Source organism: Rutidosis leptorrhynchoides, chromosome 8 (genome assembly GCF_046630445.1).
Source record: "Rutidosis leptorrhynchoides isolate AG116_Rl617_1_P2 chromosome 8, CSIRO_AGI_Rlap_v1, whole genome shotgun sequence".
Lineage (NCBI taxonomy): Eukaryota > Viridiplantae > Streptophyta > Magnoliopsida > Asterales > Asteraceae > Rutidosis > Rutidosis leptorrhynchoides.
In genome coordinates this window covers 94914994-94934216 of record NC_092340.1, presented here as the reverse complement: position 1 = coordinate 94934216, position 19223 = coordinate 94914994, and the positions used below count along the sequence as shown (strand labels likewise).

Genomic DNA, 19223 nt, shown 5'->3' with positions numbered 1-19223 from the left:
TATTAATAGTAATACTCATAATAATAATAATAATTATGTTAATAATAATATTAATAATAATAATATTATTATTATAATTAAGTTGTATTAATATAACAATGATAATAATACTAATAATAAAGATGATAATAATAATAATAATAATAATAATAATAATAATAATAATAATAATAATAATAATAATAATAATAATAATAATAATAATAATATTAATAACATTAACAATCATGATAATATTATTATGTTAATTATATTCGTGATATTAGTAATAATATTTAGCATTACTAGTGAAAATAATATTTTATATAATAGTATTATAAGAAATTATATTTATCGAGTTTTCTTATAATAATAATATTACTAATACTGATTTTAATATTAATATTAATAATAATAATAAAAGTAATAACATAATAAATATATTATCTTGTATATTTTACATATTTAATTATAACAATTAAATCATATTTGAATTTATATTTCAAATTATTATATGTATATATACATAGTTATTTTTAATTATTTGTTCGTGAATCGTTGGAAACAGTCGAAATCATATAAAGATTAAGTTAAATTTTAGTCAGAAATTTTCGAGTTGTTATACACTATACCAACAATATTACAACTGTGTTTTAATAATACCTTTGTATATCGTTGCAGGTGACAATTTTTACTCACTGACTACGGTGATATGTTTGAGACGGTGTTTTCATCAGTTTATAAATAAATGGAAATCAATTTCACATGCTTTTATCTTAAAGTTTATCTGAAGGAGTATCAGTTCAAATGTCCCAGTGGTTAGTGAATTGTTATGAGCAGGTAATACGACGTTCGAAGGGGGCATATGTTATGTAGATGATTGTCTATGACTAATAAAATTTAATCTTACACTTGGCAACTCAAATGGGTTGTGGGTAATGGCTCAAAAATCGACAGATATTACTACGTGCTGGTTAAATAGTATCTCATGTGTGTCTCCCATTTTAAATTATACATGGATTTGTTTTCTTTTACTATATAGTATGATTGTAAAATTTGTTAACTAACGCTAATTCTTTTCTAGATTACTGATGAAGTTTACAACATTATTGTTCACTCTTTTTGTAGGTCTTAAAATACAGTTTACTTGCTTTGTTATTAGTATTTCAACATTACTATTGAAACTATTTTCGTATCTTAACAACCTAATAAATATTATATAAAATATAATTATTACAAATAAATTTTTGATTCGTCTCCTAAAAAAATCCCGCGAATTCGCGGGTCTATAAAATAAAATAAAAAAATATAAACTAAATAAAATATATAATTAAAGGTTGGCCAAGATAATAATATTTGGTTTAGCCCAAAAAGAAAAAAAAAAGTTTGGGCTCTTCGTTAAATAAAAAAAATACTCTAAACCCTATCTCATCCTTCTTCTTCTTCATCATCACAACCAGCCACCATTTTCATCTTCAAATTGCCAGCCACCAATTCTTTTATTTTTTAGAAAAAAAAAGTCCAGGAAAATACGGAATAGAAAGATAGCAAGTTCTCCAACCAATCAGAAAGCACCACATCTCCCCAACGCTACTCTCCTTCTCCGTCAAATTCTTGACTAACGCCCGGTCGGCGTTTCCGGTAACGCTTCGTTAGAGGCGTTACCGGCGTCAGCTTTGTGCCAATATGTATGCCGGATTGCTTTTGACGCTGGGTTATTGATGGTCTTAGAGATTTTACTTTTATTTTATACTTTTTTTAATTTAATTTAATTCATTTTGGGTCTCCATTTAAGAGATAGAGATGGATAACTTGCCCTAGATCAAAGTTACTGCGCCTCCATTGTCTAACCAGTCACGAGTGAACGACTCTCATCTTCATCCTCCATCTTCTTCATATCATCTTCACCCTTCATCTGCGCGTCTCTATCTTCGATTTTAAAGAAGTTAAACTTCATCTAATTAAAGTATCTTACTTTTCCAGATCTAGATCTAGATTACGATGCATTCTATTTCTTAAATTTGACATGGTACTCAATTAGGACATGTCTACGGAGGTATCAAGTTGTTTAAACTTTGATTTTGTTACTCCATATTTTGTTACAATTAATTATGTTACTGATTTTGTTCTTTTGACGCATGGAAAGAACTAGCTTTTTTGTAAATATTGTTCTTTTATGTTCAAGAGTTGTTCTTTTGTTCTTTATCAAGCTTGAAGTTTTTGATGTAGTTTGCAACTCAATTTTGAGGTTACTATAAGTTGATCTTTATATTTTATATAATACAGGTGGCTTGTCTATGTTTAAAAATTCAATTTATACCCTCCACAGCCCAAAGGGGTATTAAAGTGGTGAAAGCAACATAGTACAAAGTAGCAAGTTGAAAAACATATCGAGAATTTGAGACAATGATCTGTTCATTGAAGTATAGGATCTAGTAAAATTCACGAAGACTATATGATTCGGATATTTGGATAATCCGATATCCGAATCCGAAGTTTCGAATATTCGAATTTCGGAAATCTGAAATTTCGAATTCGGATATCGGATGACTAAATCCACTATCCGAACGAAAATTTGGATATCCGGTTTCGAACACCCCTACTAAAACCCGTATCTTTTCCATATTTCCACTAAACCATCCTCTCTTTACCGTCCCCATTTCTGTAATATTTTAACAAAGATTATACTGTAACTAACTAATTTAGAGTTTACTTAACTCTCACTTTTTCGTTTATTCATGGCGGCGGCAACAACACCGTTCCCCGCCATCCGCATCCACCACGGTCCGCCATCCAATTCCATCGTCAGAACGACATTATTTTGTTAACCCCCGGTATCCTTCAATTCATTTTCGGGAAGTTTGTATCGTGCAATCGTTGAAATTGAAGACCAGGATTAGTAATGATGTATTGTATCGTAGTGCAAAAAGCTATCGATCACTTGTTAGTTGTGATGCTTCTTCTTCTAATGGAAGGGTAAATTTTAATAATTTACTTCACTAAACCCTAGTTAACTCATTTTATGTGTTCTGAGTATGTTAGTTACTCATTAAATGCTTACGTAGTTGATGGATTGGATGAGATAGCTAGTAGTGTGGAGGTTAACATATATAGGTTGTGATTTGGATTATTTGATTCTTAAAGTTTTGAATTGGAGTTGGATGAATTATTTAACTTTGTTGGGTATATCGACTGTAGACGGTGCTGAAGGAGGTTACAGAATCAGATAATGGTACTTATTGCTGGAGCAAAATATCGTGGGGAATTTGAAGATTGATTGTAGACAGTGCCGAAGGAGGTTACAAAATCAGATGGGCGGATTATTCTTTTTATTGATGAGATCAATACGGTTGTCGGAGCAGGTGTTTTTGAAGCTCGGATAGTTTTCTTTTCTTCTGTGGAATATAATAGGTATAATTTCAAGTGCACAATTATAGTCTTAACGAGCAACTTGTTTGTAGGGCTTACCAACTGTGCAATGGATGCTGGCAATCTTTTGAAGCAGATGTTTGGTCGTGGAGAGTTGCAATGCATTATTACAACAACGTTGGATGAGTACCGTAAATATATTGAAAAGGATCCTGAATTGGAGTGTCTTTTTCAACAAGTTTATGTTCACCCTACAGTAGAAGATACGGCGTCGATGCTTCGTGGACTGCGTGAAAGATATGAACTGCATCATGGTGTACGAATTTCAACAGTGCACTCGTTGAAGCTGCAATTCCTCGGATCATTACATCAGTGGACGCTTAAGCGTTCACTGAAACGTCCAGTGATGTAGCCATAAGCGTCCACTGATAAGCGTCCACTGATGTAGCGATCTGAGAGAATTGCTGCTTGAAAGTGTGCACTATCCTAAATTTGTACTTCATGATACAGTTTATAACTTTCACGCAGTCGACGAAGTATCAAACCTAAGTTGTTCAACATAAATTTGTTGAAATCGACGCTCCAATGCCAGATCCTTTACAATATATATACGGTACTCATCGAATGTTGTTGCACCGATGCATCGCAACTCTTCACGACCAAGCATAGGCTTCAAAAGTTCTCCAACATCTATTGCACCACCGCTGGTAGCCCATACAAACACAAGTCGCTCGTTGAGAGTACATGATCATGCATTTGAAATTATTATACATATTATATACTTACTATATCTCATAAAAGGAAAAAAAAAACAATTATTCAGGTATTTAACCTGCCCCAATAATAGTATGGATCTCATCAGTAAAAAGGATGACTTACCCATCTGATTCATCAACCTCCATCACCACTTCCGTGAATCGATCTTTAGAGATATTTTGTTCCTGATATTTCTTAATCTTGAAGTTTGATACTTTAATTGTTCAGAGAAGATGATTATCCACGCCAAACGTATTCATAGGCTTTGTTCAAAGAAATCAAGGTACACATTTTTATTATTTAAGTTTTTTATTTTGTTTTTTAGCTAATATCTGCTATATTCTTGAAGTATGGATTTCAAAACCTACCTTGAAACTAAAAGTTCAACTATTTAATGACCGAATGTAAAACGATTTTATGTCCGCTATTTGCTTGAATTTGTCATTTCATCTATACATAATATACTTTAGGATACATAATATATACATATATAGATAACATATTAGTAGTTAACCCATTTAATAAATATAAACGGGTCGTAATTACACATAATTATCTAAACTGTGTATACTTTAAGAGTTAAAACCACGCTTGATCAGTCGTGACATGGTTGATTACTGGTTAGATATCAAATAAAGGTTGTAGAAGGTTTGTATGTGTGTTTCTGTTAGTGATAAAAGCTTTTTATGTCATTGTTGGAGTTTTGTAGCATAATATGAGCTAACTTTTCTTTTGGATTCGTGTTTTGAAATAAGACAAATAACAAAGCTTGCATCTATTTTTGAGACAAATAACTAGATATATGTACATAATTAACTTGAACCTTTAAGATGATACTTTAGTTTAGTTATAATTGATGCATCTTCGCCAAGTTCAGCGTTCAATGTCCGTTGTCATCGATATGTACTTAAAACTGTTCACTTCATCATATATGTAAAATAAAAGTTAGATTTAGCGTTACATATTCTATATTCAACACATGCTTTGTTTCAGCTGGATCACTATCTCTCGATGCTCGTGTTATTTGGCTAAGCATTATGGGCGTTTTCTTTAATGTTTGGCATTTTACTTTTTATGTAGGAGGAACTAAACAAGCCAGTAGTTGTGGCCAAGACGGGTGCCGTTGCAGCAAAAAATAAGGCTGGATTAGCTAATGACAGTTCACAAATTTAGGATTCAAATATAGTATGTCTTCTGATTACTCACTTGGCTCTTTTTTCAATAAAATGTACATTATATTATTTTCTTCTTAGGTGTCTTGCATTAAAAATTTAATTTCTATTTATTTATTTATTTTTATGTACAATCATATCCCTCCAAATTTGATGTACAAGTTGATTGATACATTATGTGGAAACATAATATTGTAGTACCAGCAGCATGATAATACCAGCAGTACAACTTAATGCTTTATTGCTTTAGTTGTATTCATCAATATGTTTTAGTTATTTACGGAGTATATGATAAGTGGGCTGTTTAACTTTACATTTTGAGACAAAACTGATTATGGCCATTATAATAACAGGTTGAGATATTTTCCTGATTGAAAATGTATTTTACAAGTGTTAGATAAGCTAAATAGAGAACAGAGAATGGATGAAAGTTATATGATACATTTGTTTATATATAGGTGTAGAGATGATATCGACCCATTTGTTTATATTACAGCTTTCATACGAATGCTCTTGTGTGTGCATGAGAATACCTTTGGACCATTTTCTTCCATAATATGTTTTTAACCTTCAATTTTAGTTGCGCGAAAAAGGATTTCACCGACTTATTTGGGTATATTATATTTGATGATAGTTAAGTACAGAAGAATGGTATGCATATTACACAAAGAAAGTCATTTAAATTAAAATACTTTTAAATATGTGCACTAGTTGGAATGATCGTAAGTTTCTGAATCTTTAATCTTTAATTCTGTATATGGGTTTTTAATTGCTATTACTTTATTTGCATTATTAGTTACGAATAGTAATTTGTGACAACCGATAACAACATACATGTCTTTCTATTATTAATATTTCATAAAGGGTGTATATATTTGGTGAATTTCAGCCATTAATCTGGTAGGTGAAGCGGAAGCGGATCCTAAACTAAAAATGGAGATCACTTAAATGCCTACCAGACATGATGAGATCAATCGTTCAGTGTTGAAACTAGAAATGGAGAGGCTAACTTGGGGAAGAACTGGGCATCGCTGACTTGGGGCCGAAGTCAGAAGCAGATCGTGTTGGGCTAGGGTAAGAAGCCGACTTCTTGAGCAAGAAAAAGATATTCGTATAAAAAGAAGAAAATTGATCAATGTCTGTTTAAGAACTTGATGATGCAAGCAAATTGGTGCTTAGCGAAGTGCGCTGTGGATCACTGGGTAACGAGCCTATTTTTTTGTAAACTAATTTTTTTGAGGGAGCTGATTGTTTGAAAACTACGCGACTTCATTGTCAGCTAATATGGTGTCTTCAGCCTTGAAATCTTCTCTTAATATACTTTGCGAGCTCATTTTTTCACGTGTTGTTGAATCACCCGCTTCACTAGACTTGCACCATAGTTTGGATCGTACCTAAGACTTCCTAGTTACTCAATTGCAGCTTCACTTACATTAATCTTTAGCTTCCAATACACTAGCCTTTTTTTTGTATACGTTTCAACTGATAATCACAACGGCACATACAATATGTCAAAAAGCATATAGTAAAATTATAACATTTGGAGGACTATGATCGAAACTATGCAACTTACCTGTAATTGAACTATTCTTTTAATTTGTGAGTGGTCAAAGGGTTGGAATACAATATAGTCGTCAACCGGTTCATGAACTCGAGACGAAAGATTGACCTTGCTGCATCCATGACCCTTTGTTTTTTTGGTCTCGTAAGCTTGTTCTTTTGGCGCCGAGGAGTCTTCAATGTGGCAGTGTCTAGTATGTACCGTGAACACACATTCGAGGTCATGATGATGACTGTATTAGTGAAGCTGACCGTACAACCATGTGCTTTAGTCATCCTGCCATCATCCATGATTTGTAGAAAGACATTAAACACATCAGCATGAGCTTTTGCTAGTTCTGTTTTATGCTGACGTGTTTAATGTCTTTTTGCAAATCCTTGATGGTTGCAGGGTGGCTGACTCACAAGGTCGTACATTCAGCTTTACCAACACAGTCATCATCATGACCTCAAACGTGGGTTCACAGTTCATACTAGCCACTAAAGACTCGTTCGTGCCAAAAAACGAGATTACGATACCAGATACAAAGGGTTCATGGATGCACCCTGGTTAATCTTTCGTCTCGATACAAAGGGTTCATGGATGCACCCTCGTCAATCTTTCGTCTCGAGTTCATGAACCGGGTGGACGACTATATAGTATTCCAGCCCCTTGACCGCTCACTAATAGTTTGATTACAAGTAACTTGCAGTGTTCCACTCCTGGTCGTGTAAGTTTTCAAGATTGTCGTTTCGTTGTGATAATCAGTTGGAACGTGTACAACAACGGCTAGCAGATCGCAAGCTAAAGATTAATGCAAGTGAAGCTGCAGTTGAGCTTCTAGGAAGTCAGGGGTATGCTCCGAACTATGGTGCAAGACCGGTGAAGCGGGTGATTTAACAACACATGGTAAAGGAGCTCACAAAGGGTATATTAAGGGGAGATTTCAAGGATAAAGGCACCATATCAGTGGACACTGAAGTCGCGGTGTTTTCAAATGGTTAGCTCCCGCAATAAAAGTTGGTTTTCAAAAAAGTAGACTCGTTACCCGGTAATCTGTGACGCCCTTCTCGGAGCACCAATCTGCTTGCATCATCAAGTTCTTAGATAGAAATTAGTCAACTTTCTTTTTGTGATCTTTGTTGGTTACAAGTTCCTTAAACATTACAAATGTTGCCTTTAAAGCTTCTTGCCATCGCAATCCCTTGTAAGTTTATGTTGTAACTATGTCCACTCGCTCTCTCATTTGTTTTCATTGATTTGAATACATGTAAAACTGATAGAGAAGAAGATAAGGCTAAGCCCAATATTATAAGTAGCCCAATAGATAGTCAGTTAGGGTTTCACTATCAATTTCTATATATGTACTAGGGGTGTCAGTGAGGGAATTATGTTAGACCATTCTTATCCATGACGGCCCGTCATGAGATTACGGAGTGCCACATCAGCGTCACATTAGCACCTTCTTCCATCACTAACCAAAGACTAAATGCTAACAACCATGACGTACCCATCACACTCTTCCTCACACCCACTAAATTAATTAATTATTTACAGGTACAAGTAGTATGGCAAAATTTACAACAAATAACAGCATATCTTCCGTGATCCATTTTTTCATCCGATGATAAAGTGAAGGACGCGTGCTTGAAGAATGCCCATGACATAATTACTAATATAGGCGCCCTTGAAGAAAGTTGGCAACGACGTATCGAACGACGAACGGATAAGAGTGCTCTTAGAGCTCTGTATCGGCCATGTACCTTTCTTTGGTTCTTCTCTGAAATTGGCAGTGAGATTAAAGATGTCATCTGATTATTATATTTCTCTTTATTATCAATTTAAGTATTTGGCTATCATCATCTGTTCTTTATAATTTGTTGCTGTTCTTCTTAATTCTGCTGCTGCTATTTTAATTGTTAATTGCTTACTGCTGCTTTTGAGTTTCTATCATAAAGCATCAAGTTCTTGTTTCCTTAACAAACAAGATAGGACTATAGGAGATCATTAAACGTGCGCGATTCTGGCCTAAGACCCAAGTAGTCCATAGACACGTAAAAACTGCAGCCTATTCTCACAACTGATTAAATGCTCAAAAAATATTGTGAACAACTTTTTCGCCTTCATCATCCCAAGGAGCACGAACTTTGGAAACTGACCCGTATGCAAATAAGACCTTGGGTATAGACTTGTCAGGTCTTATTCTTCTGGATATGACAACATTCAGTAAACTTGGGAGGTGTAACATGAAATGAAACCGAAGTTGTCAAAGATGTAGCCATAAATCAAACCCAGATTTCAAGTTTGTAACTTTCACTTATTCAGTCACATAGGACAGTATATAGATACAGATGGATATACATATAATACAAAAGCCACAAATTTCAAGAAAGACAATAATGATACTGAAGTAAGCAGGGTTCGCTGAGCAGAATGTGAGACCTGTTTAGACACTATGCTGAAAAGGTTTTTGGTTGACAATAAAATTCTTTCGTTTTTCTTTTTTAATTATTAATCAAGCGTACAACTTGTTTTGCAGGACGTGCTACCATAAAATAGAAACTTCTCTTCTCTCAAGAATCAAGATAGTAAAAGGCGCCCATTTTCCCCAAAACCCTCTTTCCAATCCAAAGATCTTTCGAATGGAAGATCAAAATGAGCTTTCACAAATTCGTTAACCTAAACCGTAGTATGATTTTACCTTCTTTTATTATGTTAAATGTAGAAAAAGTAAAAGATGTCAAAGATGAAGAAGTAGCAGTTGAGGAGTTGAAAATGGAAGGAATGGCATCTATGGTTTTGTTACTAGACAGGTCAATTTCGGGTCATTTTGTTCATCTTCCTCATTCTGTTTGTTATGCGGTTTATGGCACTTGTATTGCTCCATTACTTTGATGCTATTCAATAAGTATATCACGTGAAATGCTTCTTCATTATTTGTTAATAAATGTGTAGTTATGAATATAGAGTTAGCATGTGACAGGGAACGTAGCACAGGGGTGAGGACTGAGGACTATAGACTGGCATGTATGTTGTATGAAAACTGTACAAATTGTCTCTTTTAGTGTCGTTTTTAAGCCCAAATTCTAACATTGTTTACAGCTTTAAAGAGGTGAGTTTTCTCATTTTTGATAATTAAATAATCAGTAACCGATTCTCAATCGACACTTTGAATGTTATTGATCAATCCTTAATTAATCTTAATTAATGATGTTACTTAATTACGGATTGAGTGCAATAAGATTATAATGGAGGATGAAATGTTTGATGATTGTTTTGGGCCCCGATGATCGTCTTTCACTTTAACTATCAAGTGATCAACCACCCCGACCCGGTCTTGATTGTTAATTAGCATATTTCACATTTGCGCGATGTAAAAATCCCTTGAGCAAGATCACAAGTGGAAATTACAAAGGCTTGGGCAAAATGACAGAGAATCAACAACTAGGGGTGTACATTAAACGGTTTCGACCACGAAACCGACCAAACCAAATTGATTTGGTTAAAGTGGGTTGGCTTATTTAGTTTTGGTTTGGTTAATTGGTTTTACCCAAAAATATTTATGGTTTTCGGTTTGGATTTGGTTTGTAAAATTAATATTTGGTTTCAAACCGAAAAACCGAAATATACTTTTATTTATGGTGTATATATTAAATATTTGTTTTATTTTATTTTGGATTTTAAGTATGGGTTATCTTTTATTTGTTCTTGTTTGAGTTTAATGTTATTATTGGTTTAGTTCCACTTTAACAATTAAATTTGTTTATCAATTATTCCGTATTATGAATTTTTTATACCTGAAAACTTAACTGGCGCTCGTTTCGTTTTATTTTTGTGCCACTCAGTTCATTTGTATAGTATTGATTGTATATATGGGTTGTATATTAATGTGTTGCTTCTCATATTGCATGCTTAGCAGGAAATATTTTAATTGTATACTTATAGTTTAATCAATAAAAATATGTTTGCTTTTTAAAAAAAAATAATACACACTTTTTATCCAAAAGTTTTATTATGGTTTAACCAAAACCAATCCATGTAAACCGATTTTTTATTTGGTTGGATTGGTTTGGTTTTGTCAAATATGGTTCGGTTATTCGTTCACAAAAATATTCTCGAAAACCAAATAAACCAAACTGAATAAACCACGTAAACCATAAATCGACCGAACGAACACCCCTATCAACAACCTATAAATGAGAGGTCAAGCTCCCTATTTATAGCATTTGGAATATCCGCGGTCTGCGAGTTAGTTAACTATCCGCGAAAACTCAGCGGATTAAACCGCGGTCTTGCATTAATGCGAAAACATAACCGCTGTACTTGTTTTCAGCAAATATTGCATAGCTTTGCCTTATAATTCGCATAGTTCTACTTTTGGCCTTTAGCAAATAAAATATACATATACAATGCCATATACATGATCAAACTAATCTTGTAAAAGTCGACGCACAAACTTTGTTAAAACTTTTCATTAATCCATTAACCTTTCTTTCATTTCAAAACCAACCTTAAAAATCTCCCATGTTACAAATCAAACCCTCATCTATACTTACAAGTCAACTTTGGGAAAAATTAATTATTCTCATCAATCAGAATAAGTCGTAGTATCATCTTGACGAGAGATAACTGTTTCAAAAGCACCAACCAACGCCCCTACCCTTGTCTTCCTCTTCACCACAAGCTTACTCGCTGTTTCTTCAATCATACGATTAAGCAATTCACGAGCCTCTTTTTCTTGCATTTCTTGATGCTTTAAAGTTACCCCTTCAGAATCATTACAAGATTCATTGTCAAGTACCTTCGCATTCCTAAATTTGACCCTCGTGGGACCATCATCGTCAGACTCAAGTTCAACGATCTTTCCCCTTTTGAACTTTACGTTAACCTCTCCATCTTTGCCATAACAATTTACTACTATATAGTTTTTAAGATTCCCATCTATAGTTTCCATTTCATAATCATCTTCACATGTTTCTTGTTCTTTGACCTCTTTATCGTTAACATGCTCACAAATTTTAAAGCTTTCAGAATTTGGAAGTTCGATTACCCTTATTGTTAGAGTCTGCGATTGATCTGTTTCAACTGCTGGATTGTTAAATTCAAGCACTGGAGTCTCGGTTTTTTTCGTTCTGATTTGAGTGTTTACTCTTGTATTATTTATAGTCTTAATGCGATTTTCATATTTTTTACTATTTAATCGTGCTGAATCATTGACCGTAGAAGAAGAAATTGACTTGCGTTTCACTTTTGTAGGACGGTTTTTAGCTATTTTTTGCCCCTTATTAGTTGCTTCTCTGTTTGATGACGAACCATGCCCTGAAACCGTGGCTTTAGATGGTAACGAGTTTCTTTGTTTGATGACTTTATTTGGATCGGCGGGTGCACGGGTTTTGGGATTTGGAAACGTTTTAAGCTTTGTTTTCGATTTTTTCATTCTCTCAACAGGAATGACATTAGTTTTAATTACTTTTTCCTTGATGACTGATATTTTTCTTGATTTCGAACTTCGTGTACATCTTTTTATTTCCAAAGATTCGTTGTTCGTTCCGTTTTTACACAAATCATGACAAGAACGAATCCGAGGTCTGAGATAACGAGAGAGGACGATTTTTGGTTTAGAACCTCGTGGAGTACCCCCAACCGCAACCATGTATGCAGGTCCTGATATAGATACAGATGTTATCGTTTTTCTGTTTTCTGGTGTCCTCTTAATTGGTGTAGCCATTTCAACAAGAAGAAATCTTAAACCTGCCAACAAACAAAACATGTCACATAAGATTAAACTAAACTCCAAAAAACACAAAAGAATGTCAACTTTTTGCAGAGAGTTTTTGGCGCTAATCATTAACGAATCGGTTACAAACCGTTTCAATGAATGTCATTAGTACAACAACGATACCCAAACCTGCGTTTGCAGGGTATGGGGAGGTATGAATGTCATTAGTAGTAGCCATCTAATCGGAAGCCACACCCGTACGTATGCAAAGCACAATATATTACTTAACAGATACGTAAATCGATCTCAGATGAAAACAGGAATCAATCAGAAACAAATAGTCGAAACAGAAGAATTAGAAAATAACAATTGATGGAAAAACATACAAAGGTAGCTAAGGTTGTTGCATGATCAATGATGCATGTATATGGGTATAATAATAATAAAATATATATACAATAAAATGAAAAAGATGAGATGTAAACATAAATTTACATACCTTTTTTTTTTTCAATTACTCGAGGCTCTTTTTCCTCAGATGAAGAAAAAAGAGAGGGGTGTAATATAAAAAAGGGTTGATTAGAAGAGGTAATGTTCTTAGATTAATGAATTGGTGTGAAGGGATTGAAATAGGCAAAGATCTTTTAGGTTAGTTGGCTCGAGAAATTGGCGGGGATATTACAAAAGTAAGAATGTTTGTGGATAAAGTTGTGGACCCAACGGTTTTCTAGAGGGACCTAGTATAAATTCAATTTAAATATATATTAATAAAACAATAAATAAAAAATATCTAACAAGGATTGTTCTTTTTTTAAGAGCTGAAAATATATTAAAACCTAGTAGCAAGGAGCTAGAGAATTACATGGACATTAAAGGGTTTTGCAACCAAAGACTCCAATTAATATTGGCTAACTTATAATGAGACGAAAGTCAATCAAAGAGGATAAAACAATAAAATCATTTATATGACATTTCTTAAATTTTGAAGGCTCGAAAATACTCCCGTTTCTAAAATACCATAACGCCCACATCGTCACATAACAAATCACTTTAATTATCAAAGAAGCTTTTGAGGTGCGATTTGGGGACGAGATTCAGGTCCTCATTTTTTCAAACAGTAGCCACTTAGGGATATTAACTTCAATCCAAGTAGCCATATAAGCTCAAACTTGCGTAGTGATTTCACATTCAAAAAAGTCTTCAACGTGGAGAGAAAAAGACGAACATCGAAGACTATCCACCACAACACCACTTTCCAACAAATTCCAGTTATTGCTCGGCTAGATGCGGATCCAATGGTAACTGTTAAAGACCGAATCAATTGGGATGGCGACGGGTGCAATGGAAGTTGGTGTTGGCTGCGAGAACCCATGGGGCGAGCCAAAGGGGAGTTGGAAGAACTAAAAGAGCTGATTAAAACAGTTTCATTCATTAAGGGGAGGCCTGACTCGTGGAAATGGGAGAGCTGTAATAATGGGAAGTTTACCACTAAACAGCTTACGGCTATGATCAACTCGATGACATTAATTCCAGGCTCGAATTCACAAGGCACTCTTCAAAATAAATATGTTTCTAAAAAAGTAGAAGTATTTTTTTGGAGAGCATTGAAGAAACGAATACCGGTACTTATGGAATTGGATAAACAGGGGATTGACCTCCACTCGGTGAGATGTCCGATTTGCGATAATGACATTGAGTCGGTGGATCATTCTCTCGGCACTTGCAAAGAGGTGAATGAGTTGTGGCGTAAGGTATTAGATTGGTGGGGTGTGGGTGGTGTTTCAAGCATCAATGTTGCCGAACTCCTTAAAGGTTGTGTAGTACAAGCGAATTCGGAAGTGGGAAAAAGGATTTGGCAAGCGACGACTTGGACATGTGCATATATAATTTGGAAAAATCGTAATCAAATGGTGTTCAAAAAGAAACGTTGGAACGTTCCGGTCGCCTTGAATGAGATTAAAATCAAAAGTTACGAATGGGTCACGAAGAGTTGTAGAGATAAAACAATCGATTGGGAACGTTGGCTTCATAACCCGAGTAGTCTACTGTCGTGAACCTAGTGTAGGAACTTGTTGCTACCTTGGCATCAATGTGTATATGTGTTTAATGGTGTGGGCAATATTTCATGGCTGTATGTTTGCTCACTTGAGATGTAATATTTGTGAATTCATATAATTAATACATATGTTGCCTTTCAAAAAAAAAAAAAAAAAGTTAGCTAGCCAAAGAAAGAAATAAACCATCGGAGGAACGTACTTACACCAATGAGTGACCCAATTACTTGAAGAACTCTGATCAATGAGGGTGCGAAAGATACTAACCGAATAAATACCATTAGGAGAGCTGTTGAAAACCCAAATGTCAGAAGCATTCGAAAAGTGCACATGATCCATAGCAACTAGCATATTAGTAAGTTGTTGAGATTCCACACCTGATCTAACCATTCGACGCCATCTCCAAGACCAACCAACATGGTCACGTCGATCAGAAATCTTGCAGAATTTATCAGATTCTAGTACGAAGAGACGAGGAAATTGATCCTTTGGAGAGCTGCCATTCAACAGTTATCGTACCAAAATAAGGTGTTACATTCATTGCCAAATTTGATCGAAAGCGAGTTACAAATCGAAGGGTATTTTCCATGAAGGTCCAAAAGAACTCGGTTAATGTGAGCCCAAGAGCCTCCTGCAGACCTATTAACAATAGGTGAGATGACATCTAATTGAACACCACGTATTGGTTTAACCACCATGACCCATAACCAATCACGACATGAAACATATCTCCAACGCCATTTATAAAGGAGGGCTTTGTTAAGGAAACAACACCTAGCTAGACCGCCTTCTTCTTTACGTTTAACAATATCACCCCACTTGACCCAATGGATTGTCCGATCTTCCTTTGTACCGCCCCAAAGAAAATTTGCACAAAGAGATTCAAGACAATTAAGCAGTCATTTTGGAACTATAAAAATAGAGAAGAAATATGTTGCAAGAGCTCCTAGAACCGATTTAAGCAACGTTAGACGCAGTGGCGAGTTTACATAGAGGGTCATGGGTCCCATGACCCCACTATGTTTAAAAATATTTCTATTAAATATCTTCAAAAATCGTATAGGACACCACTAAATTTAACTACGGGACCCCATATATTTGTAGGTTCTATAGTTTGTAGAAAGTAAACAACTACAAATTATGAAGAATACTTTATAAAAAAAATTAGGACCCTATTGAGTCATGCTAGATTCGCCACTGGTTAGACGGCTCCCATATGCAATGGCAAAGCTTATTGAGGGCAGGGGAAGGCTCTTGCCACATCCCATCCCATATGCAATGGCAAAGCTTATTGAGGGCAGGGGAAGGCTCTTGCCACATCCCATCCCCCCCCCCCCCCCCCCCCCCCACACACACACACACACACACACACACCACCCAACCCCACAAAAGTTTGAGCTATAACTTGTATCTTAGATATACATTCAAATATATGGATTTGGTTGAGCGGTTTTTGGAATACCAGATGTCTTCAATTTTTACATTGGTGAGGGTTCCATGAATCTATTTTTTTATTACTGTAACTAGTATCACTAGTAGTAAATACGTTTAAAGGTATATATTGAGTATACTTTCTACTACATATAGTTAAAAATATTTTCCCATAAAACATAATCTACACAATTTTTTTTATCTAGTTACTTACTATGAATGATGGTTTTAATAATTTTTCTTTGATCTAAATAATGAGATGCTTTTATATTTTTGTAAAGTTTATTGTTTTTAAGATACTTATTCAAATTTTAAATTATTTTGAGCTAAAATTTATCGAATTTAATCAGAAGGTTTTCTAGCGTTCAAACTCGCCCCCTCAATAAAAATGGTCAAGCTCCGCCACTGACCATATGACAGCATGCTCACTTTCCAACTAGCTAAACACCAGCCCAAGTAAAATGTTACATTTTTGACATGTGGAGGACGATATGGCGGATTTTGCCACTTGGATTTTTGGGTATTATCTTTTTTCAATGTTTTGCATGATTTTGCGGCAGATAAATAAATAAATCTGTGGTTTGGTAAATAGAATAAAATGCAACTAGGAGCAACTTGTGATGGTGAGGTATGAATTGGGGTCAACTATTGTGCATATGTGCTAGTTGGAAATAGTAATTGCAACCATGATTATTATTGAACGACTTTCTTGATAAGATCTTAAGATAGATTTTTAGCTATTATGTAATTTAATTTGAAGAACATATATAAAACAATAAAATTTGTAATCGTCATGTATTACTTAAAAGAAAATATACGTTTTTTTTACAATTAAAAAGAATGAAAATGTCACTTAAATTAGTCTAGTGCCGAAAATGACATTATAATTAGTTTAGTTCCTAATCTTATTGTTGTCAATTTATTTATTTAAAGATATACGAATAAAGTTCAAAAAGATGAAAACTAGTAAAAATAACATAGACGAGACGACATATGTTATTTACAGTACGTCTGATAAAAACATAAAAATTAAGCGATAAATGTGAATGCTTCAGAATTAAATAATTCAAAGCATCTAATTGAATTTAATTATGAACGTCAACAACATGTTTGATCTTAACTTTAAATCGTCAAATTTAAACTATTTAAACCAACTATGAAGAGAAAATAAAAATAAGCCACTTAAAAATATGCATGTTTTATAATTTGATCTCAACTTTTGAAGCATAAGATTTAACCTATTTGCTAAAACATTTGTCTTAAAATTATACATGTCAACCCTAATGGGTAGCTTAGTGGTCTGGACTTTAAAATCTATAGTGAATAGTGAAGACTCAAATTCAATTACAATGAACAAGCAGGTGGCCAGCCGCGCGTTGCGGCGGCCACTACTCCGACGTATACATAAGGTTTTGTTAATGCGTAACTATATAGTTACATAAAAATATTTTATTTTAACGTTAATGATCCTGAAGATTGTGATGCCCTGTGCGAAACCGTCAAATAGGCCCCTTAAAAGTTGTGACCAATAACAAATTTTTTAACTTCAACATAACACGAAGATTAAACGCTTGATTATTCATTATCCTCAAAACTTTGATTATACTAAGGAGTATATAAGATTTTGTTAATAAATCACAACCATGTATCCTTCTTAATGCAAGTACATCTATTTTTTATCTATTAATAATAATTAACTAATATTTAGATAAATATCTAGTAAGCACATACTAGTTATTTTAGTATGTTTTAGTATCTATTGCGTATGAACTTTGTATTTGTAATATGAGATGTAAACTTTACATTGTAAAGTAACAAACATTCAAACATGTAGGGGGTAATATGATATATAAAACAATCTCTAGAGGGTTTTCTGTAAAAAGAGTATATTGAAATATATAAAAAACACCATACGTGATCATCTCCTCACCAATTCTTTTTTGCTATCTTTTCCCCACTTTTTTGATCATCTTCTTCGCACATACTACTACCATAAACTTCATCAAAGAAAAGCTTAAGATTTATCTTCAATAATTACATAAAACAAAATTGGGCCCCTAAAAAGGCTTGAAAAAAATCACTTTTGCTAATATTTTTAGATAGATCAAGCAGTCACAAATTTTTTTTTTTTTTTTTTTTTTTTTTTTGCTTCAAATCATAACCCTAATTTTCCTTGATTTTCAGCCGCCGCCGGCCGTCCTAACGCCGCCGACCGTTCCGACACTACCACCATCCCACCGATGCTCAGATCATTGTTTCTTTCACACCGCCTCTACCTTCTTCTGTTCCGACTTAACCGTCGTTCACCACCCATCGCTATTCATTTTTGTAAGCTTTTACTCAGATCTATATTCTCGGTGGTCGTTGGTGCTGTTTGATGGCTATGATGGACAGAGTTTGTGGTAGGTCGATGGTGGTGCCGGACGGATTATCACGGTGGTAGTGGCCGTAGGTTAATTAAGGTGGTGGAAGTGTTGACCATGGTGTTTGTTGGAGATCGAATGACGGTCACTGGTGGTGATGGTGGTGGTGGTTATTGGTGGCAGGAGGTTAGTGGTGATAGTGGAATTGTGATTGTGAGAGTTAAGAAGTGCTTAAAAATATGTATGGTGTAGAAGCGTCGCTAATACTCTCCAGAAAATCATCGCCAGAAGCTTCTGGCATTTCTGGATGAGGGAGTAAATAAATAGGGTGGAGTAAAATTGCAAAAACACCCTTTTGAATTAAAATAATGGAGTGAATAGTAATTTTATACTCTATTGAGTATATTTATATTTATAATATAATAATTATAATTATAATTATAATTACACTTTAGACTTTTGACTTCCAAAAAAAAAAAAAGAAATTATAACATGTCACAAACATATATTCAGTATTAAAAAGATATATATATAAATATTACTGTTGTATTACGTACTATAACAAACATATATTGAACGGTAACTCTTTTTTCCCATTTAAATATACTTGTATAAATAAGAAATTTGGAGTCTTTTGCGATACCCTCAAGTCCATCAATGTTGAAAACTACACCAATAACTTTTATCTGCAACAAATTGGAAAGAAAAACAAGTACCATTAATACAAGTCTTGTAACCAATTTTAAATATAGTTAAGATTCCTCATTCTAACGTAAAAAAAAATGTCACTTTTACTCTTTGATTTAGACGTACTTTTGTGAAATAAAATATAAATAAAGG

General features: G+C 34.2%; 1 protein-coding gene and 1 long non-coding RNA gene across 5 annotated transcripts; one reads left to right on the top strand and one right to left on the bottom strand.

Moving 5' to 3' along the window:
• The first annotated feature begins 1427 nt into the window (after window positions 1–1427).
• On the top strand, window positions 1428–9691 carry LOC139861630 (uncharacterized). 4 transcript variants are annotated; one of them, XR_011763859.1, is made up of 6 exons: window positions 1428–2955; window positions 3178–4387; window positions 5185–5289; window positions 6166–6350; window positions 8002–8023; window positions 8374–9691. It is a non-coding gene; the product is annotated as an uncharacterized lncRNA (long non-coding RNA). The 4 variants fall into 4 exon arrangements; XR_011763858.1 differs by lacking the exon at window positions 8002–8023; XR_011763857.1 differs by lacking the exons at window positions 8002–8023; window positions 8374–9691 and having other exon boundaries at window positions 1428–2035; window positions 2266–2955; window positions 6166–7990.
• A 1713-nt stretch (window positions 9692–11404) lies between these two features.
• LOC139863632 (uncharacterized) lies at window positions 11405–12773 on the bottom strand. The gene is made up of 2 exons (XM_071852245.1): window positions 12725–12773; window positions 11405–12567 (listed from the first exon to the last, which is right to left on the bottom strand). Exons 1-2 carry the CDS (start codon window positions 12771–12773, stop codon window positions 11405–11407), a joined length of 1212 nt encoding a protein of 403 aa, XP_071708346.1.
• Window positions 12774–19223: the final 6450 nt, after the last annotated feature.

Coding starts and splice junctions, on each gene's coding strand:
- LOC139863632 (XM_071852245.1), bottom strand. CDS start 12,773: ATGGCTACTACTAATGACATTCATACCTCCCCATACCCTGCAAACGCA. Junction 12,568..12,724: donor CCCATACCCTGCAAACGCAG/GTTTGGGTATCG, acceptor GTTTGTTGGCAG/GTTTAAGATTTCTTCTTGTT.